This window comes from Oryctolagus cuniculus, chromosome 13, assembly GCF_051225735.1.
Source record: "Oryctolagus cuniculus isolate XC-2025 breed Fujian yellow rabbit chromosome 13, ASM5122573v1, whole genome shotgun sequence".
Lineage (NCBI taxonomy): Eukaryota > Metazoa > Chordata > Mammalia > Lagomorpha > Leporidae > Oryctolagus > Oryctolagus cuniculus.
This window is the reverse complement of record NC_142879.1, coordinates 64,628,834-64,648,651: the sequence shown is the minus strand read 5'-3', so window position 1 is coordinate 64,648,651 and position 19,818 is coordinate 64,628,834. Positions and strand designations below refer to the sequence as shown.

At 38.7% G+C, this 19,818-nt stretch overlaps 1 protein-coding gene across 1 annotated transcript in view; it reads right to left on the bottom strand.

Annotated features, from left to right (window-relative positions):
• Positions 1-19,818, bottom strand: part of CATSPERE (catsper channel auxiliary subunit epsilon) — a 175,277-nt gene that overhangs the window by 77,948 nt on the left and 77,511 nt on the right. Inside the window, exon 9 of the mRNA XM_089311658.1 lies at positions 9,272-9,761. Within this exon, the coding sequence (XP_089167784.1) occupies positions 9,272-9,761 (490 nt within the window). The remainder of the gene's footprint in view (positions 1-9,271; positions 9,762-19,818) is intronic.

Sequence of the window (19,818 nt, the reverse complement as noted above, 5' to 3'; positions counted from 1 at the left end):
AACTAAGCTTGGGTCACATCTGAGGAAAGTTGGAGCTGAGCCATAGGAAAACACCAACAGTCAATGCCAAGGCTGATGTCAACACGCAGGTTTGCCTTCTGCTGAGGTGTTGGTACATAGGATTCCTCCTAGAACCCCTGGCAGATGGTTTTGGCTACAAAAAAAAAAAAAAAAAAGGCTGTAGCCAATATCCTTGGGAGAACTGGGCCATTTCTAGGCTTATTGTCATCTGTCTCCCAGGTGCAGGCCTGCATTCTGGATATGATCCTCTTAGGTCTTAGGTTTCACCAGATTTCCACAGCCTTCTACCTGAATCTCAAGGCTCCTACAGTAAGAATTTTGTCTGTGGATGGGTGCAGAATTCTTGTTGTGGGGGTTATGAACAGGTGACCTCTATCTGCCAATTTTTTAAATGCCATTTTCTGAATACTATTTTACTATTTCATTGTCTGTTTTTATTACATTTTCTGTATTCATTCATCAATGGTCATTTGGATTGTTTCTCTACCTTTTGCTGTATCCCATAAGTTTTGATATGTTGTGTTGTTATCCTCATTTACTTCCAGAAAGTTTTTGATTTCTCTTTTGATTTCTTCTATGAGCCACTGTTCATTTAGGAGCATGTTGTTCAGTCTCCATGTGTTTGCATATGCTCTAGGGATTCTTGAATTGCTAATTTCCAGCTTCATTCCATTGTGGTCTGAGAAGATGCATGGTATGATTTCGATTCTTTTGAATTTGCTGAGACTTGCTTTATGGCCTAGTATGTGGTCAATCCTAGAGTAGGTTCCATGTACTGATGAGAAGAATGTGTATTCTTTAAGTGTAGGATGAAAAGTTCTGTAGATATGTTAAATCCATCTGGGCTATAGTGTCGATTAAATCTGCTGTTTCCTTGTTGATCTTCTGTCTGGTTGATCTGTCTATTTCTGAGAGTGGATTATTGAAGACCCCAGTACTATTGTATTGGAATCTAAGGCTCCTTTTAAGTTCCTTAACATATCTTTTAAATAATCTGGTGCCCTGTAATTAGGTGCATATAAGTTTATAATAGTTACATCTTCCTGTTGAATTGATCCCTTAATCACTATATAGTGCCCCTCTTTGTCTCTCTTAACAGTTTTTGTGTTAAAGTTTATTTTGCCTGATATTAAGATGGCTACTCCAGCTCTTTTTTGGTTTCTGTTGGCATGGAATATCTTTTTCCAACCTTTCACTTTCAGTCTGTATGTATCTTTGTTGGAAAGAGGTGTTTCTTGTAAGCAGCAAATAGATCAGTTTTGTTCCTTAATCCATTCAGCCAAACTGTGTCTTTTAATTGGAGAGTTGAGACCATTTACATTCAATGTGGTTATTGATAAGTAGTGACTTTGCCCTGCCATTTGCCAAAGATATTTTCTTTTTTTCTTTCTTTCTTTCTTTTTTTTTTTTTTTGACAGGCAGAGTGGACAGTGAGAGAGAGAGACAGAGAGAAAGGTCTTCCTTTGCCGTTGGTTCACCCTCCAATGGCCACAGCGGCCGGCGCACCATGCTGATCCGATGGCAGGAGTCAGGTACTTATCCTGGTCTCCCATGGGGTGCAGGGTCCAAGGACTTGGGCCATCCTCCACTGCACTCCCTGGCCACAGCAGAGAGCTGGCCTGGAAGAGGGGCAACCGAGACAGAATCTGGCGCCCCAACCAGGACTAGAACCCGGTGTGCCTGCGCCGCAAGGTGCAGGATTAGCCTAGTGAGCCACAGCGCCGGCCAAGATATTTTCTAATATATGTTTTGAACTTCCTGTGATCTTTTACTGAGAGATTTTCTTCCTTTACCTTCTTTTGTATTGATGGCCATGTTTCTTTGTTTCTGTGTGTAACACATCTTTAAGCATCTTTTGCAGGGCTGGACGAGTGGCAACAAATTCTGTCAATTTCTGTTTTCTATGAAAGGTCTTCATTTCACCTTCATTCACAAATGAGAGCTTTGCAGGATATACTATTCTGGGCTGGCAGTTTTTTTCTCTTAGTACTTGGGCTATATCTCACCATTCCCTCCTAGCCTGTAGGGTTTCTGATGAGAAGTCTGCTGTGAGTCCAATTAGAGATCCTCTGAGAGTAATCTGACGTTTCTCTCTTGCACATTTTAGAATATTTTCTTTATGTTTCACTGTGGTGAGTTTGATTACAATGTGTCGTGGTGAGGATCTCTTTTGGTCATGTTTATTGGGGGTTCTATGTGCTTCCTGTACTTGGATGTCTCTGTCCTTCTCCAAACCCGGGAAGTTTTCTGCTAGTATCTCACTAAAAAGGCCTTCTGATCCTTTCTCTCTCTCCATGCCTTCAGGAACTCCTAGAACCCGAATGTGGGATTTTTTAATAGTATCCTGTAGATTCCCGACGATATTTTTAGATTTATAATTTCCTCTTCTTTTTTTTTGTTTGACTGTATACTTTCCTGTGTTCTGTCTTCTAAGTCCGATATTTTCTCTTCCAACTCACTGATTATGTTTTTAAGGCTCTCAAATGTGTTTTTTACTTGTTCTATTGAATTTCTCATTTCATTTTGATTTCTCTTCAATATCTCAATTTCATGTTCTACTAAATTCCTCATTTCATTTTGATTCCTCAAGATTTAATTTTCACAAGAGATTTTTCTGTCATGTTCTGTATGGATTTCTGTAATTCATGCATTTGTTTTTGATAACTTCTAAATGTTCTTATCATAAATTTTTGAATTCTGTTTCTTGCATTTCTTCTATCTCATCATCTCATAATCTTGTATTGGAGTGTCATGGTCATTTGGGAGCATCATGATGTCTTCCTTGTTCTTGTTTCCTGAGTTTTTGCATTTGTTGTTTGTGTTTGGCACTGTGGAGATATTCTTTGGTTTCTTCTTCTTCTTCTTTTTTTTTTTTTTCTGTGGTGGCTTTTCTCATTATACTCTGACTCTAGATTAACTGGACTGTCTGCTTTTGGTGAATCTTTAGAGGCTTGTGGTGTGTGTGGCCAGACAACTCTGTTCAGTTCTTCAGGGTTAAAGGTGTGCCAAAGGTGACACACCCAGGTTTGGCATGGTAAATCTTCTCTCTTTTTTTTATTCGGAAGGGAAGTAATTCCACTCAGCTGAGCTCTTCTCCTCGATGGCAATCAGTGCCTGAGTGCTAGCCCCAGTGGGTATAATATTTGTCTGCTCTGTCCAAAGGACCACACAAAGGATCTGTGCAGTCCTCAGTGTAAGCTCAGATTCCCCTGCAATGTCTCTCACCAGGTAGCCAAAGCCACCCGAGTTTGTGGTGTCTCCCACTGAGACTACTTACGTCTCAGCTACACCATGAGTTCTCCCACACACCCTCAGTTTTTTTTTTTCATAGTCCCAGTTCACAAGCTCCACACATTCACTAGGTCTTAGTCTCCTGTTATTACTCCTCACCAGAGTCAGGTTTTTCTGTTTGGTTGAGGGCAGGCACAGCCCCAAGCTGGCGCAGCTGTTACATATATCCAAAATGGCACCTGCTCTATTGTATCTCAAGCCTTTGTAAGGTGTGTGGAGAGAATCATGTCTGAACTGTCCCTTTTATTTTTTTCTCTCCTCTAGTTAGGCTGGTGTACTTTCCCCCATGGAGCTTCAAGCCTCGTTCCCTCTAGGCTCTTCCTGCTGCTTTTCTGCCAGTGTCTTGGGCTACTACAGTTTCACCTCACCTCTCTTTCCAGCACTGGTGTGGAGGCTCTTGGCAGCTGGGCTCCTGAGCCGTAGGTGCCCATGTCCTCCACGTAGATCCATCATGCCCCTCTAATTCTGGAAGAGTTTCCTCTGCAGTTTTTACCCTCTTCCCTGAGACTACACTATCTCCACTTTTATTAAACTATCTTTTCCTGGACTATCAGTGAGCTCCCTCCCTATTCTGCAATATTCACATTACTGTTCTCTGCTCAACTTTTGATCTAGCTCCCTTCTAACATACCTGAGAAAGCAGTGGGAGATGGCCCAAGTGCTTGGACCCTTGCACCCATGTGGGAGACCTGGAAGATGCTCCTGGCTCCTGGCTTCAGATTGGCTCAGCTTTAGCCATTTGTGGCCATTTAGGGAGTGAACAAGTGGATGGAAGATCTCTCTCCATCTCTGTCTCTCCTCTCTCTCTAACTCTTTCAAATAAATAATAAATAAGCCTTTTAAAAATACCTTTATTAGGTCAAGTTGTTAACATAAAGGGTCCAACAATAAATATTTTAGGAGTAATGGGTCACACAGTCTCAAATCTCTATTAGTGCTATTGCCATGCAAAAGCAACCAGCAATAATACACAGATAACTGAGTATGGCTGTGTTCCAATAAAACTTATTTACAAAACAAGCAGCAGGCTGTTTTTTTTTTTTTTTTTTTTTTTTTTTTTTTACAGGCAGAGTGGACAGTGAGAGAGAGAGACAGAGAGAAAGGTCTTCCTTTTTGCCGTTGGTTCACCCTCTAACGGCCGCTGCGGCCGGCGCATCGCGCTGATCCCGATGGCAGGAGCCAGGTACTTATCCTGGTCTCCCATGGGGTGCAGGGCCCAAGGACTTGGGCCATCCTCCACTGCACTCCCTGGCCACAGCAGAGAGCTTGCCTGGAAGAGGGGCAACCGGGAAAGAATCCGGCGCCCCGACCGGGACTAGAACCCGGTGTGCTGGCACTGCAAGGTGGAGGATTAGCCTAGTGAGCCACGGCGCCGGCTCAGGCTGGGTTTTTAAGAACATTTACATTTAAGATAATTATTGATAAATATGAGCTCTACTATATTGTTTTCTATTTTTAGCATCTGGATTTTTTTTTTTCATTTCCCTTTTCTGCCCTCTTGTGGATAATTTGATTTTTTTAAGTACTCCATTTTAATTTATCTATTGGATTTTTTAATCTATCTATTGGATTGATTGTCTCAGGGTTGCAGTATAATACATACTTTTTATAATCTATTAAAATGGATACTTTAATATTTCTATCACTACCTTATGGTTCCTTTTCTCTTCTCCATTTATATTGTCATTGTCAAATGTATTAAATCCACATACATTACAAACTCCACCAAAGGGGAGAGAGTTTGGCTTAGCAGTTAAGTCACTGGTCGAGAAGTGCACATCCCATATGAGAGTTCCTGGGTTTGATATGCAGCTTTGTCTCCTAACTAGCTTCTTGGTAATGCAGAGCCTGGGAGCCTGGAATGGCCCAAGTAATTGGATTCTTTCCACCACATTCAAGATCTGGGTTGAGTTCTCAATTCCTGGCTTTCGCCTTGGCCCAACCCTGGCTGTCACAGGCATTTGGTAGAGTAAACCAGCATTTGGGAGCTCTCTTCCTCTGTTTCTCTGATTCTCAAAGAAAAAGAAAAACACCAGAAAATATTTTATGTTTTAAGTTTTGCTTTCACTTGTCATACAAATTTTAAGGAACTTAAGGGTTTAAACATAGCTTATTATATTCACCCAGATAGGTATCATTTCTATTGCTTTTTTTTATTCTTGAAATTTTAACTTTCCTACCACCCTTCTACATGATGAATTTCATTAGGTATTTTTTTTTGAAGCAGTTCTGCTGGTAAAAATATTTTCTTAGTTTCCCCTCATCTGAGAATGTTTCTATTTCTCTTTAATTCCTTAAATACATTTTTCTCTAGAAATACAGTCCTGGGTTGATGTTTCTTCTTTCTTTTTGAAAAAAAAAGACCTATTTAATTATTTATTTGAAAGGCAGAGTGACAGAGAGTGAAAGAGACCAGAGTGGGGGGGGGGAGAGAAAGAGAGAGAGAGAAAGAGAGAGAGATCGAGAGATCCAATCTTCCATCTGCTGATTCACTCCCCAAATGACCACATTAGCTAGGTCTGGGTTAGAAAAATCCAGGAACTACATCTGGGTTCATTTGTTACATAAAGTTTAATGATTTACATTTAAGACTTTAGTCATTTTAAGTCATTAAATAAGGTGTAAGGTCAGAAACTGTAAAACTACTAAAAGAAAACATTGAGGGTGAAAAACTACACGACACTGGTCTGGGCAAGGATTTTTTTTTTAAACTTTGACCCCTTACATGCAGGCAATAGAAGCAAAAATAAACAAATGGGACTATAATTGACAGTGTGCAGAGACAACCTACAGATGGGACAAAGTGTTTGTAAGCCATACAGCCAATAGGGTTTAATATTCAAAGTACAGCAGGAACGCAAAAAACTCAATAGTATGAAAATGAAAAGTCCAATTTAAAAAATAGACAAGGAAGCTGAATAGACATTTCTTCAAGGAAGACATGCAAATGGTCAACATTTGTGAAAAAGTGTTCAACATCACTAGCCTTAGAGAAATGCAAATTAAAACATATTGAGGAATCATCTCACACCTATTGTAATGATTTTAAGAAAAACTATGAAAGACGAGGGCTGGTGCTGTGGTGTAGTAGGTAAAGCCACTGCCTGAAGTGCCGGCATTCCATTTGGGTACCCATTTAAGTCCCAGCTGATCCACTTCTGATCCAGCTCTGGCCTGGGAAAGCAGTACAAGATGGCCCATGTCCTTGGGCCTCTGCACCCACGTGGGAGACCTAGAAAAAGCTCCTATCTTTGGGATTGGCCCAGTTCCAGCCATTGTGGCCATATGGGGAGTGAACCATCAGATCAAAGACCTCTGTCTCTCTCCCTTTCCCTCCATCTCCGTAACCCTGACTTTCAAATAAATAAATCTTAAAAAAAAATAGGATGAAAGATAACAAGTGTTGGTAAGAATAAGGAGACATCACTGATGGGAATGTAAACAATTATAGGAGTACTTTCAAAAGTTCATAGAAAATGAAATTAAAAGGGTCGGCACCGTGGCTCACTTGGTTAATCCTCTGCCTGCGGTGCCGGCATCCCATATGGGCGCTGGTTCTAGTCCCAGTTGCTCCTCTTCCAATCCAGCTCTCTGCTGTGGCCCAGGAGGGCAGTGGAGGATGGCCCAAGTGCTTGGGCCCCTGCACCCACATGGGAGACCAGGAGGAGACACCTGGCTCCTGGCTTCAGATCGGTGCAGCGCCGGCCGAAGTGGCCATTTGGGGGGTGAACCAACGGAAGTAAGACCTTTCTCTGTGTGCTCTCTGTCTATAACTTTACCTGTCAAATAAAAAAAAGAAATTAAAATGTAAGGTTACTTTGGTGAAAAAAATTGAAAATCCATGCATACAAAAAGTCTTTAGAAAGCTCCTGAAAAATGCATATCGTGCAAGAACTATGCATTAGTTTAAGAAATTGGCACCAAAATAAACATTTTAAATTCAATTTTCCTATGAACTTTTGAAAGTACCCTCATAAAGCCATTATGGCAAACTGGAAGCTTCTCAAAAACTAAAAACAGAATTACTATATGATCTAGCAATCTCCTTTCTGAATTTATATCTGAAAGAAAGAAATCAATATTTTAAAAAGATATCTCATTTCATTTGCAGCACTATTCACAATAGCCAAGTTATATACTCAACTTAAGTATCCATTAAGAGATGAATGGATGAAGAACCTGTAATACATACACACACACGCACACAAGTGGAATACTATTCATTCAGCCTTTAGAAAGAAGGAAATTCTGTCATTTGTGACAACATGCATGAAATTGGAGGATATTATTGCTAAGTGAAATAAATCAGGCACAGAAAGAAAAATACTGTGAGTTCTCATGTAAATGTTGAATCTAAAACAAATCATTTTGGATAATTGTAGATAATTAGCAGAATGGTGATTACAGAGGCTGGGACATGGATGCAATGGAAAGATAATGACCAAAGGATACTACATCTCTGAGGGAGGAATATGGTGTTAAACTTTGTGTTTTTTTTTTTTAGGGTTCTACTGCACAGCATGGCAAATTTAGTTAATAATAAAATTCTGTATATTTGAACTTGCTAAGAGGGTAAATCAAATGTGCTAGCCACAAAAACTGTTAAGTATTTGAGATAATGGATACATTGCCTACTTTAATTATTTCACATTATATTGATAAAAGATAACATCATTTTAGTCCATAAATGCATATGTTATAAATGACCAAATTATAATAAAAATTAATGTTGTAAATTATCTTTCTATATTTGAAAAACTTTGAAATGTAATCCACATATAGAAAAACTACAAAATATAAATGTATTCAATTCAGATTTATCTCAAAGGAAAATTCCATAGAATGACAATATATATTAAGATATAGAATATCATCAGAAATCCCAAATTGCTATTCTCCCAATCACTATAGCTTTCCCTTCCTGGGTAGCTACTATTCTACATTTTATTGTAATAATTTTCTTATTTTTAGTTTTACTATGTCTTGCCATTTGATAGAGTATTTTTTCCTTATTTAGGTTTTTCATTTATTTAGATCTCTGTTAAACATATTTTCTGTTCAATCAATTCCAATACCTGATGTCTTTGCATGAATGAGTCTAGTCTGTTATTCCTGTTGACTCTCATGGCACTCGTTTTCTTCATATGCTTTTAGTCATTTTTGAATGTGAGCTCAATTTTGTTAGAAGCCCAGCAATGTACTTAAAAGAAGACTTAAATTTTTATGGAGCATTTTAGGTGTTCTGTAATAAGAAAGCTTCAGGATATTCTTATCTTAGCACTTTTCAATAGAAGATTCATTTTTGAGAGCACACAAAAGGTTTACTTTGGGAAAAATTTGTGGGTGGGAGATTTTGCCTATATGACTGCAAAACAGTTTCCACAGTGTGACTGACCTACTCTGCATAATAACATATATGGTTAATTTTATTCCCTGTTGTTGGAGGTATGGCTCTATGGCAAAGAGGCCTCTAAGAAGTTGAGTCACAAAGATAGAGCCAGGGCTGACATTGTGGCACAGCAGGTTAAGCCGTTGCCTGCAGTGCCAGCATCCTTTATGGGTGCTGGTTCACACCCTGGATATCCCACTTTCAAAACAGCTCTCTGCTAACGTGCCTGGGAAACCAGTGGAGGATGGCCCAAGTGCTTGGGTTCCTGTATCCACATGGGATACCGAAGCTCCTGGCTTGTGGCTTCAGATTGGTCTACTTCCTGCCACTGCGGTCATTTGGAGAGTGAGACAATAGATTGAAGACCACTCTCTGTTTCGCCCTCTCTCTATGTAACTCTGCTTTTCAAATAAATAAAATAAATCTTAAAAAAGATAGAGCTATTTACAGACCTAGATAAAATAACTGCAAAAAGCTGCATAGCATAGTCTCTGATGAATCAGTGAATAAATGGTATAGTGAATAAATTTAAATTGTTTCTATAATATGTGTTTGTAATATTTTACTAACCTTGAACATATATTTGACCCAACACCATTTTCTTGATTTAATGCCAATAATTCCACTAGGAAGGTTTTGCTTTCTTCCTAGTTTTCTAAATGAATGATGATTTTTTAAATAAAGAATGCCATTTATGAGAAAATATATTCCATCCCGTAATAGGCTCACACCAGTTACATTCTGTCTTTCACTGTCACTCAGACTGTTTGGAGGCACTCTGATTTTGGTCCAAGTACGGAAGGAATCATTTGTTTGAAAAGTCTCCTTATCAGTGACCACAACAACATATGAAGGAACACAGGCCATCCAGGAAGACATTAGCTGACTCCCAGCTGGTGAAGAGATAGGTAAAGAACCAGGATTCTCAGAAATAGTTGCCAAAGGAAAAGTTAGCAGAAAAAGCATATCTGCAACGAAGCAATCTTGAAAAATTACTTGGTTCCCTTTAATCTCCTTTATCACATCATCTGATGTCATCGGTACTAAAATGTGCCAGATCCTAAGAGAAAAATTAAACATAAGAGTAAAACGATCATCCTCTGGTCTGCCTAGCAGTGTTCACACTTAATACATTTTAACTTTTATAAACATAAACCTAGGTAAAGCACATATTATTCAAATGTTAATATTTAACCCCATTGATTCTCACTCATTAGTCCCAAAGGAAAAGAATCTTAACTCTGACAGCTTTTTCTCCCCCAATATTCTCCATATTCCCAAATAAATATTCTTATTTCTTAATATGTGATATCTTCAAAAAGTTCACAGAAAATACATATTATGAAAAACTACACATAAATTTCAGAAGTTTTTGTACTGAAATAAGCTTTATTTCATTTTTTGAAGAAGTTTTTCAAATACTCTTTAATATAATTTTATACAGTATCTGTTGCCTTCTTAATGGCAGATGAAGATGTATCTTCCATATACCATGTCTCCAATACATCTTCTTCCTCTCTCTCAAATGAATAATATCACACCTACTAGTTTAATCAAGTATTTATATTGTTATTACTACGTAAGTGTTGTTTACCACTGAGACAACTGTACTATGATTATGTTTTTAATTGTGTTATTCAAAACAATTTGTTTAATTTTCTAATGTGCAACTAAAATATCTTCCGTGTGGCAAAAAAAGTTATCTTTCATTACCCTCTGGGTCAAAGTCACAACTTAATTTTATCTCATGCTTTGATCTTTCTTGTTTTGCTAAAGCACATTTTAAACAGAGAACGTATTTGTCAAAAACCCTTATCCTTTCACGATCAAAACATTAAAGACTGAATGGTTTTACTTTAACAGGAGAAACAAGTCAAGAATATTTGCTTCCATTTCTATTCATCATTTGTACTAGAGGTTCTAGCCAGGGAAATTAGGAAAGAAAAAAGAAATAAGTGGCCTCTATATTGGAAAGAAAGAAGTCAAACTATATCTGTTCACAAATGACATGATCTTGTATTTAGAAAATCCTAAGGAATCAATTAAAAATAATTAGAACTAATAAATTCAGCAACATTACAGTATGTAAGGTTGATATAGGTAAATCAATTATATTTTTATACAGTACAATAAATAATCCAGAAATAAAATTACACAGCCAATTCCATTTGCAATAGCATCCAATAAAAAGGAAAACCTCTAGGAATTTAACCAAAAAAAGCACAAATTTATACTGTGAAAAGTGTTTTACCATTATTGAAAGGAATTAATTAAGAGCAATATTAATAGAAAGACATCCCATGTTCATGAATAGGAAGACTTAATATCATTAAGATAATATACTCCCCTAATTGACCTACAATTTCAATACAGTTATTTACAAATTCCAACTGACTTCTTTGAAGAAACTGACAAACTGATTCTAAAATTCATATGAAAATATAAGAGACCTAGAATGGCCAAAACAATCTTGAAAAAGAAGAACAAAGAGGGAAGACTAAGACTTCATGATTTTAAACTTACTATTAAGCTGTAATATTAAAGAAAATGTATTCTAGCATAAGGATAAATATATAGGGCAATGGAACTGAGTTGAAAAGTCCATCTATGTACTGGTACATTTGTTGTCAATTGACTTTCAACAAGATTTGAAACAATTCTTATGGGGAAATAAGTCTTTTTCAACAAATTGTGCTGAGACAGTTAGAAATAATTTGAATCTATATCTAATACCACAAAAATGAACTCAAATTAGGTCAAAGACCTAAATGTAAGCTAAAACTCTAAGATTCTTAGAAAAAAAATTGTGATCAATTTTTTGTGACTTTGAATTTGGTAATGGTTTCTTTGGTATGATATCAAAAGCACAAGGAACAAAATAAAAATAGATAAATTAAACTTCCTAAAAGTCTTGTGCTTCATTGATATGAAGGACATGAAGAGAAACCTCATAAAGGTAGAAAATTTTGTACTCATATTTCTGATAAAGCACTTGTTCTTAGAATATATAAATTACTCAGAGCTCACTAAGCAAAAACTACAAACAACCTGATTACAATATGGTAGCATATTTGAAAATAAGATGTACAAATGGACAATAATCACATGAAAAGATATAATCATAAGAGAAATACAAAACCACAATAAAACATCATTTCACATCTATTCAGGTGGCTATAACTGAAAACACAGATAATAATAATAGAGGTTAGTGAGGGTATGGAGAAATGGAAATGCCCATACACCAATGATAGAAATGAAAATGGTGCAACTATTTTATAAAAGGCTTGTAGCTCATCAAAAATTAAATGCAGAGATTTCATATGTCAGTAATTTCATCCCTAGTGAAATGGTTTAGACATTAATTTGGGTGTCCCCCAATGGCAGATACATTAAAGGCGTGGTCCCCAAGTTTTATGTTAACGGTATTAAGAGAGTGGAAACTCAATCCAAATATGGTCTTTAGAAAGTGAAGGCAGGGCCGGCGCCACAGCTCAGTAGGCTAATCCTCTGCCTGTGGCACCGGCACACCAGGTTCTAGTCCTGGTCGGGGTGCTGGATTCTGTCCCAGTTGCCCCTCTTCCAGGCCAGCTCTCTGCTATGGTCCAGGAGTGCAGTGGAGGATGGCCCAAGTCCTTGGGCCCTGCACCCGCACGGGAGACCAGGAGAAGCACCTGGCTCCTGCCTTCGGATCAGTGCGATGTGCTGGCCACAGCGCGCCAGCCATGGCGGCCATTGGAGGGTGAACCAACGGCAAAAGGAAGACCTTTCTCTCTGTCTCTCTCTCTCATTGTCCTCTCTGCCTGTCAAAAAAAAAAAAAAAGAAGAAAGAAAGAAACAAACAAACAAAGAAACAAAGAAAGTGAAGGCAGAAAATCCTTCAGTAAAAATATAACGGAAACCCAAAGTAAATAGAAATATTTATGGAAAACTGGCAGGGCCAAGTCATTACTTATTAATAGTCACCTTAGGAGGAGGCAAGATGGCGGAATAGGAAGGGAGCACACTGATAGTCTGGGGAGAGATAGTTTAATAAAAGTGGAGATACTGCAGGTTCAAGGAAGAGTAGGGGAGGAAACAGCAGAAGAAACTCTTCCAGAACGCGTGATTCACAGCGGACCTGCATGGAGAGCGTGGGAGCCCACAGTTCGGGACACCAGCGGCAGACTCAACACACCAGCGCTGGAACGCGAGGTGAGCCGAACCTCAATAGCCCGAGACACCGGCAGGCAAGCAGAGAGAGGAGACTAGAGGGAACGACCCCCGGGGGGGGGGGGAAGTTCACCAGGCTAACTGGAAGAGAGAGAGAGAGAGAAAAAAAAAAAAGGTGACTGGTACGGACACGGGTTTCTCTCTCTCCGCTCACCTCTCAAGGGCGAGCAAGACAAAGAGCAGGTGCCATCTTGGACATATGTCATAAGCAGAGCGACCTCAGGTCTGCACCGGCCCTGAGCCTAGCAGAAAAACCTGACTCTGGGCGGGGCGAATTAACAGGAGATTAGGACCTGGTAAATTTGTGGTGCTACTGAACTGAGACTGTGAAAAAAAGACGGTGGGGGAGAGAACTCACGGAATTCACGTGAGCACTCTCCAGAGACGCTACAATTCTGTAACTTTGGCAACCCAGTGGGAGACTGAAGGAGAATTTGAGCCCACTCTGAGGGCAGAACAGATTCCCTGTGGGGTTCTTGGGAAAGAGCTTCTGATCTCTGGCTCCTGTGGGTATATCATTTGCCTGCTAACTACCTCCAACTTCGTTCAGCTGTGTGGAATTACTTCCCTTTTGAATCAAAAAAAAAAAAAGAAAAAGAAAGAGAGAGAGAGAGAGAGAGATTTACCACGCCTAACCTGGGAGTGTCACCTTTGGCACACCAAACAGAGCTCTCAGGCCACGCCCATCTCAAGCCCTAAGGCTCCATCAAAAACAGATAGTCCACTTAATCTAGAGTTATAGTATAACAAGAAAAAGCACCACAGTGAAGTAACCAAATATCTCCAATATGACAAATAACAAACGCAAAAACCAAGGTAATAAAAACAAGGAAGTCACCATGACGCCCTCAAATGAAAAAGACACCCCAATTCAAGATTATGAAGATGATGACATAGAAGAAATGCAAGAAGCAGATCTCAAAAAATTGATAAGAACATTAAGAAGTTCTCAAAAACAAATTCTTGAACTACAGAAATCCTTAATGGACAAGATAGAAAATCTCTCGCGTGAAAATGAAATATTAAGGAGGAATCAAAATGAAATGAAACAACTAGTACAACAGGAAACTGTGATAGTGACTGAAGTGAAGAATTCAATAGATCAAATGAAAAACACAATAGAGAGCCTTACAAACAGAATGGGTGAAGCAGAAGAGAGAATATCGGACTTAGAAGACAGAGAACAGGAAAGGATACAGTCAGACCAAAGAAAAGACGAGGAAATTAGAAATCTAAAACATATTGTCGGGAATCTTCAGGATACTATTAAAAAACCCAACATTCGGGTTCTAGGAGTTCCTGAAGGCATGGAGAGGGAGAAAGGATTAGAAGGCCTTTTTAGTGAGATATTAGCAGAAAATTTCCCAGGTTTGGAGAAGGACAGAGAAATCCTAGTACAGGAAGCTCACAGAACCCCTAATAAACACGACCAAAAGAGATCCTCACCACGACACGTTGTAATTAAACTCTCCACAGTGAAACATAAAGAAAAGATCCTAAAATGTGCAAGAGAGAAACGTCAGATTACTCTCAGAGGATCTCCAATCAGACTCACAGCTGACTTCTCATCAGAAACTCTACAAGCTAGGAGGGAATGGCGAGATATAGCCCAGGTGCTAAGAGAGAACAACTGCCAGCCCAGAATATTATATCCTGCAAAGCTCTCATTTGTGAATGAAGGTGAAATAAAGACCTTTCATAGAAAACAGAAATTGACAGAATTTGTCACCACTCGTCCAGCCCTGCAAAAGGTGCTTAAAGATGTGTTACACACAGAAACACAGAAACACGGTCATCAATATGAAAGAAGGTAAAGGAAGGAAGGGGGACTTCAATACTCCACTCTCAGAAATAGACAGATAAACAGGACAGAAGATCAGCAAGGATACAGTAGATTTAAACGACACTATAGCCCAAATGGATCCAACAGATATATACAGAACTTTCAATCCTACAGCTAAAGATTTTACATTCTTCTCAGCAGTACATGGAACCTTCTCTAGGATTGACCACATACTAGGCCATAAAGCAAGTCTCAGCAAATTCAAAAGAATTAGAATCATACCATGCAGCTTCTCAGACCATAAAGGAATGAAGTTGGAAATTAGGAACTCAGGAATCCCTAGAGCATACGCAAACACATGGAGATTGAACAACATGCTCCTGAATGAACAATGGGTCATAGAAGAAATTAAAAGAGAAATCAAAAACTTTCTGGAAGTAAATGAGGATAACAGCACAACATACCAAAACTTATGGGACGCAGCAAAAGCAGTGTTAAGAGGGAAGTTTATATCAATAGGTGCCTACATCAAGAAATTGGAAAGGCACCAAATAGATGAGCTTTCAATTCACCTCAAGGATCTAGAAAACCTACAGCAAACCAGACCCAAATCTAGTAGGAGAAGAGAAATAATTAAAATCAGAGAAGAAAGCAACAGGATTGAATCAAGAAAAACATTACAAAAAATCAGCCAAACGAGGAGCTGGTTTTTTGAAAAAATAAACAAAATTGACACCCCATTGGCCCAACTAACTAAAAAAGAAGAGAAAAGACCCAAATCAATAAAATCAGAGATGAAAAAGGAAATGTAACAACAGACACCACAGAAATAAAAAGAATCATCAGAAATTACTACAAGGACTTGTATGCCAGCAAACAAGGAAACCGATCAGAAATGGATAGATTCCTGGACACATGCAACCTACCTAAATTGAACCAGGAAGACATCGAAAACCTAAACAGACCCATAACTGAGACAGAAATTGAAACAGTAATAAAGGCCCTACCAACAAAGAAAAGCCCAGGACCAGGTGGATTCACTGCTGACTTCTACCAGACATTTAAAGAAGAACTAACGCCAAGTCTTCTCAAACTATTCAGAACAATCGAAGAAGAAGGAATCCTCCCAAATTCTTTCTATGAAGCCAGCATCACCTTAATTCCTAAGCCGGAAAAGGATGCAGCACTGAAAGAGAATTACAGACCAATATCCCTGATGAACATAGATGCAAAAATCCTCAATAAAATTCTCGCCAATAGAATGCAACAACACATCAGAAAGTTCATCCACCCAGACCAAGTGGGATTTATCCCTGGTATGCAGGGATGGTTTAATGTGCGCAAGACAATCAATGTGATACACCACATTAACAGACTGCAGAAGAAAAACCATATGATTATCTCAATAGATGCCGAGAAAGCATTTAATAAAATACAACACCCGTTCATGATGAAAACTCTAAGCAAACTGGGTTTGGAAGGAACATTCCTCAATACAATCAAAGCAATCTATAAAAAACCCACAGCCAACATCCTATTGAATGGGGAAAAGTTGGAAGCATTTCCATTGAGATCTGGTACCAGACAGGGATGTCCACTCTCACCACTGCTATTCAATATAGTTCTGGAGGTTCTAGCCAGAGCTATTAGGCAAGAAAAAGAAATTAAAGGGATACAAATTGGGAAGGAAGAACTCAAACTATCCCTCTTTGCAGATGATATGATTCTTTATTTAGGGGACCCAAAGAACTCTACTAAGAGACTATTGGAACTCATAGAAGAGTTTGGCAAAGTAGCAGGGTATAAAATCAATGCACAAAAATCAACAGCCTTTGTATACACAGACAATGCCATGGCTGAGGAAGAACTTCTAAGATCAATTCCATTCACAATAGCTACAAAAACAATCAAATACCTTGGAATAAACTTAACCAAAGATGTTAAAGATCTCTACGATGAAAATTACAAAACCTTAAAGAAAGAAATAGAAGAGGATACCAAGAAATGGAAAAATCTTCCATGCTCATGGATTGGAAGAATCAATATCATCAAAATGTCCATTCTCCCAAAAGCAATTTACAGATTCAATGCAATACCAATCAAGATACCGAAGACCTTCTTCTCAGATCTGGAAAAATTGGTGCTGAAATTTATATGGAGGCACAAGAGACCTCGAATAGCTAAAGCAATCTTGTACAACAAAAACAAAGCCGGAGGCATCACAATACCAGATTTCAGGACATACTACAGGGCAGTTGTAATCAAAACAGCATGGTACTGGTACAGAAACAGATGGATAGACCAAAGGAACAGAACTGAAACACCAGAAATCAACCCAAACATCTACAGCCAACTTATATTTGATCAAGGATCTAAAACTAATTCCTGGAGCAAGGACAGTCTATTCAATAAATGGTGCTGGGAAAATTGGATTTCCACGTGCAGAATCATGAAGCAAGACCCCTACCTTATACCTTACACAAAAATCCACTCAACATGGATTAAAGACCTAAATCTACGACCTGACACCATCAAGTTACTAGAGAACATTGGAGAAACCCTTCAAGATATTGGCACAGGCAAAGAATTTCTGGAAAAGACCCGGGAGGCACAGGCAGTCAAAGCCAAAATCAACTATTGGGATTGCATCAAATTGAGAAGTTTCTGTACTGCAAAAGAAACAGTCAGGAGAGTGAAGAGACAACCGACAGAATGGGAAAAAATATTTGCAAACTATGCAACAGATAAAGGGTTAATAACCAGAATCTACAAAGAGATCAAGAAACTCCACAAAAACAAAACCAACAACCCACTTAAGAGATGGGCCAAGGACCTCAATAGACATTTTTCAAAAGAGGAAATCCAAATGGCCAACAGGCACATGAAAAAATGTTCAAGATCACTAGCAATCAGGGAAATGCAAATCAAAACCACAATGAGGTTTCACCTCACCCCGGTTAGAATGGCTCACATGCAGAAATCTACCAACAACAGATGCTGGCGAGGATGTGGGGAGAAAGGGACACTAACCCACTGTTGGTGGGAATGCAAACTGGTCAAGCCACTATGGAAGTCCGTCTGGAGATTCCTCAGAAACCTGAAGATAACCCTACCGTTCGACCCAGCCATCCCACTCCTTGGAATTTACCCAAAGGAATTTAAATTGGCAAACAAAAAAGTGGTCTGCACCCTAATGTTTATTGCAGCACAATTCACAATAGCCAAGACCTGGAACCAACCTAAATGCCCATCAACGGTAGACTGGATAAAGAAATTATGGGATATGTACTCTTTAGAATACTATACCGCAGTAAGAAACAACGAAATCCAGTCATTTGCAACAAAATGGAGGAATCTGGAACACATCATGCTGAGTGAAATAAGCCAGTCCCAAAGGGACAAATACCACATGTTCTCCCTGATCGGTGACAACTGACTGAACACCAAAAAGGAAACCTGTTGAAGTGAAATGGACACTATGGGAAATGGTGACTTGATCAGCATAGCCCTGACTGTTAATGAACAATTTAATACATTATCCCTCTTAGTAGTTTTTTTGTCTGTTCTACTTAATATGACTGGTTTAATTCTGTAATTAATACTCAGTTATTCTTAAGTGTTGAAAATTAATGGAAATGTGATCCCTGTTAAACATAAGAGTGGGAATAAGAGAGGGAAGAGATGTATAATTTGGGACATGCTCAAGCTGACTTGCCCCAAATGGTAGAGTTAGAAACATAGCAGGGGATTCCAATTCAATCCCATCAAGGTGGCATGTACCAATGCCATCTCACTATTCCAAGTGATCAATTTCAGTTCACAATTGATCATAATGAAAGGACTAAGAGTCAAAGGGATCACATAAACAAGTCTAGTACCTGCTAACACTAACCGATAGAATAAATAAAGGGGAGAGTGATCCAACATGGGAAGTGAGATACTCAGCAGACTCATAGAATGGCAGATGTCCTAAACAGCACTCTGGCCTTAGAATCAGCCCTAAAGGCATTCGTATCTGGCTGAAAAGCCCGTGAGAGTATTTCAGGCATGGAAAGCCAAGACACTCTGGCAAAAGATCTCTGTGAGTGAGATCCCAGTGGAAAGAACAGGTCATCAAAGAAGGAGGTACCTTTCTCCGAAGGGAGGAGAGAACCTCCACTTTGACTATGACCTTGTCTAAACAAGATAAGAGTCGGAGAACTCAGAGGGCTTCCATAGCCTTGGAAACTCATGACTGGAGCATAGGGAGATTACTGATGCCATAGACAGGAGTGTCAATTGGTAAAGTCAACAACAGGAGTCACTGGGCACTTACTCCTCATGTAGGATCTCTGTCCTTAATGTGCTGTGCATTGAGATTTAATGCTATAACAAGTACTCAAACAATATATTTCACTTTGTGTTTCTATGGGGGTGCAAACTGTTGAAATCTTTACTTAATGCATACTAAACTGATCTTCTGTAAAAAAAAAAAAGAAATTATCAATTCCCAACTTGACTCTCACTGGGATTAAACATGACAATAGGTCTGATCTGATTTCATCATCATTTAAAAAAATCATCTATTATTTTTCAATTTATGTTTCAGTGTGGGAGCAAACTGTTGAAATCCTTACTTAATGTATACTAAGCTGATCTTCTGTATATTAAGATAATCGAAAATGAATCTTGATGTGAATGGAAGGGGAGAGGGAGTGGGAAAGGGGAGGGTTGTGGGTGGGAGGGACGGTATGCGGGGGAAGCCATTGTAATCCATAAGTCATACTTTGGAAATTTATATTCATTAAATAAAAGTTAAAAAAAATTAAAAAAAAATAGTCACCTTAAATGTAAATGGCCTCAACTCTCCAGATAAAAGGTTCAAACTGGTTGAAAGGATTAAAAACAAAACCCATCTATTTGCTGTCTACAAGAAACAAAACTCCCCAACAAAGATACACGCAGAAGGAAAGTGAAAGGATGGAAAAAGATATTCCATGCTTACAAGAAAACACTGAAGAAATTGAAGACATTGAAGAAATCAAGAGAATTTAAAAAAAATTATAGAAACAAATAAAGATGACAATACAATAGATCAAAACTTATGGGCTCTCTCCTTGTTCTCTTGTCTTGCTGCTCTCCT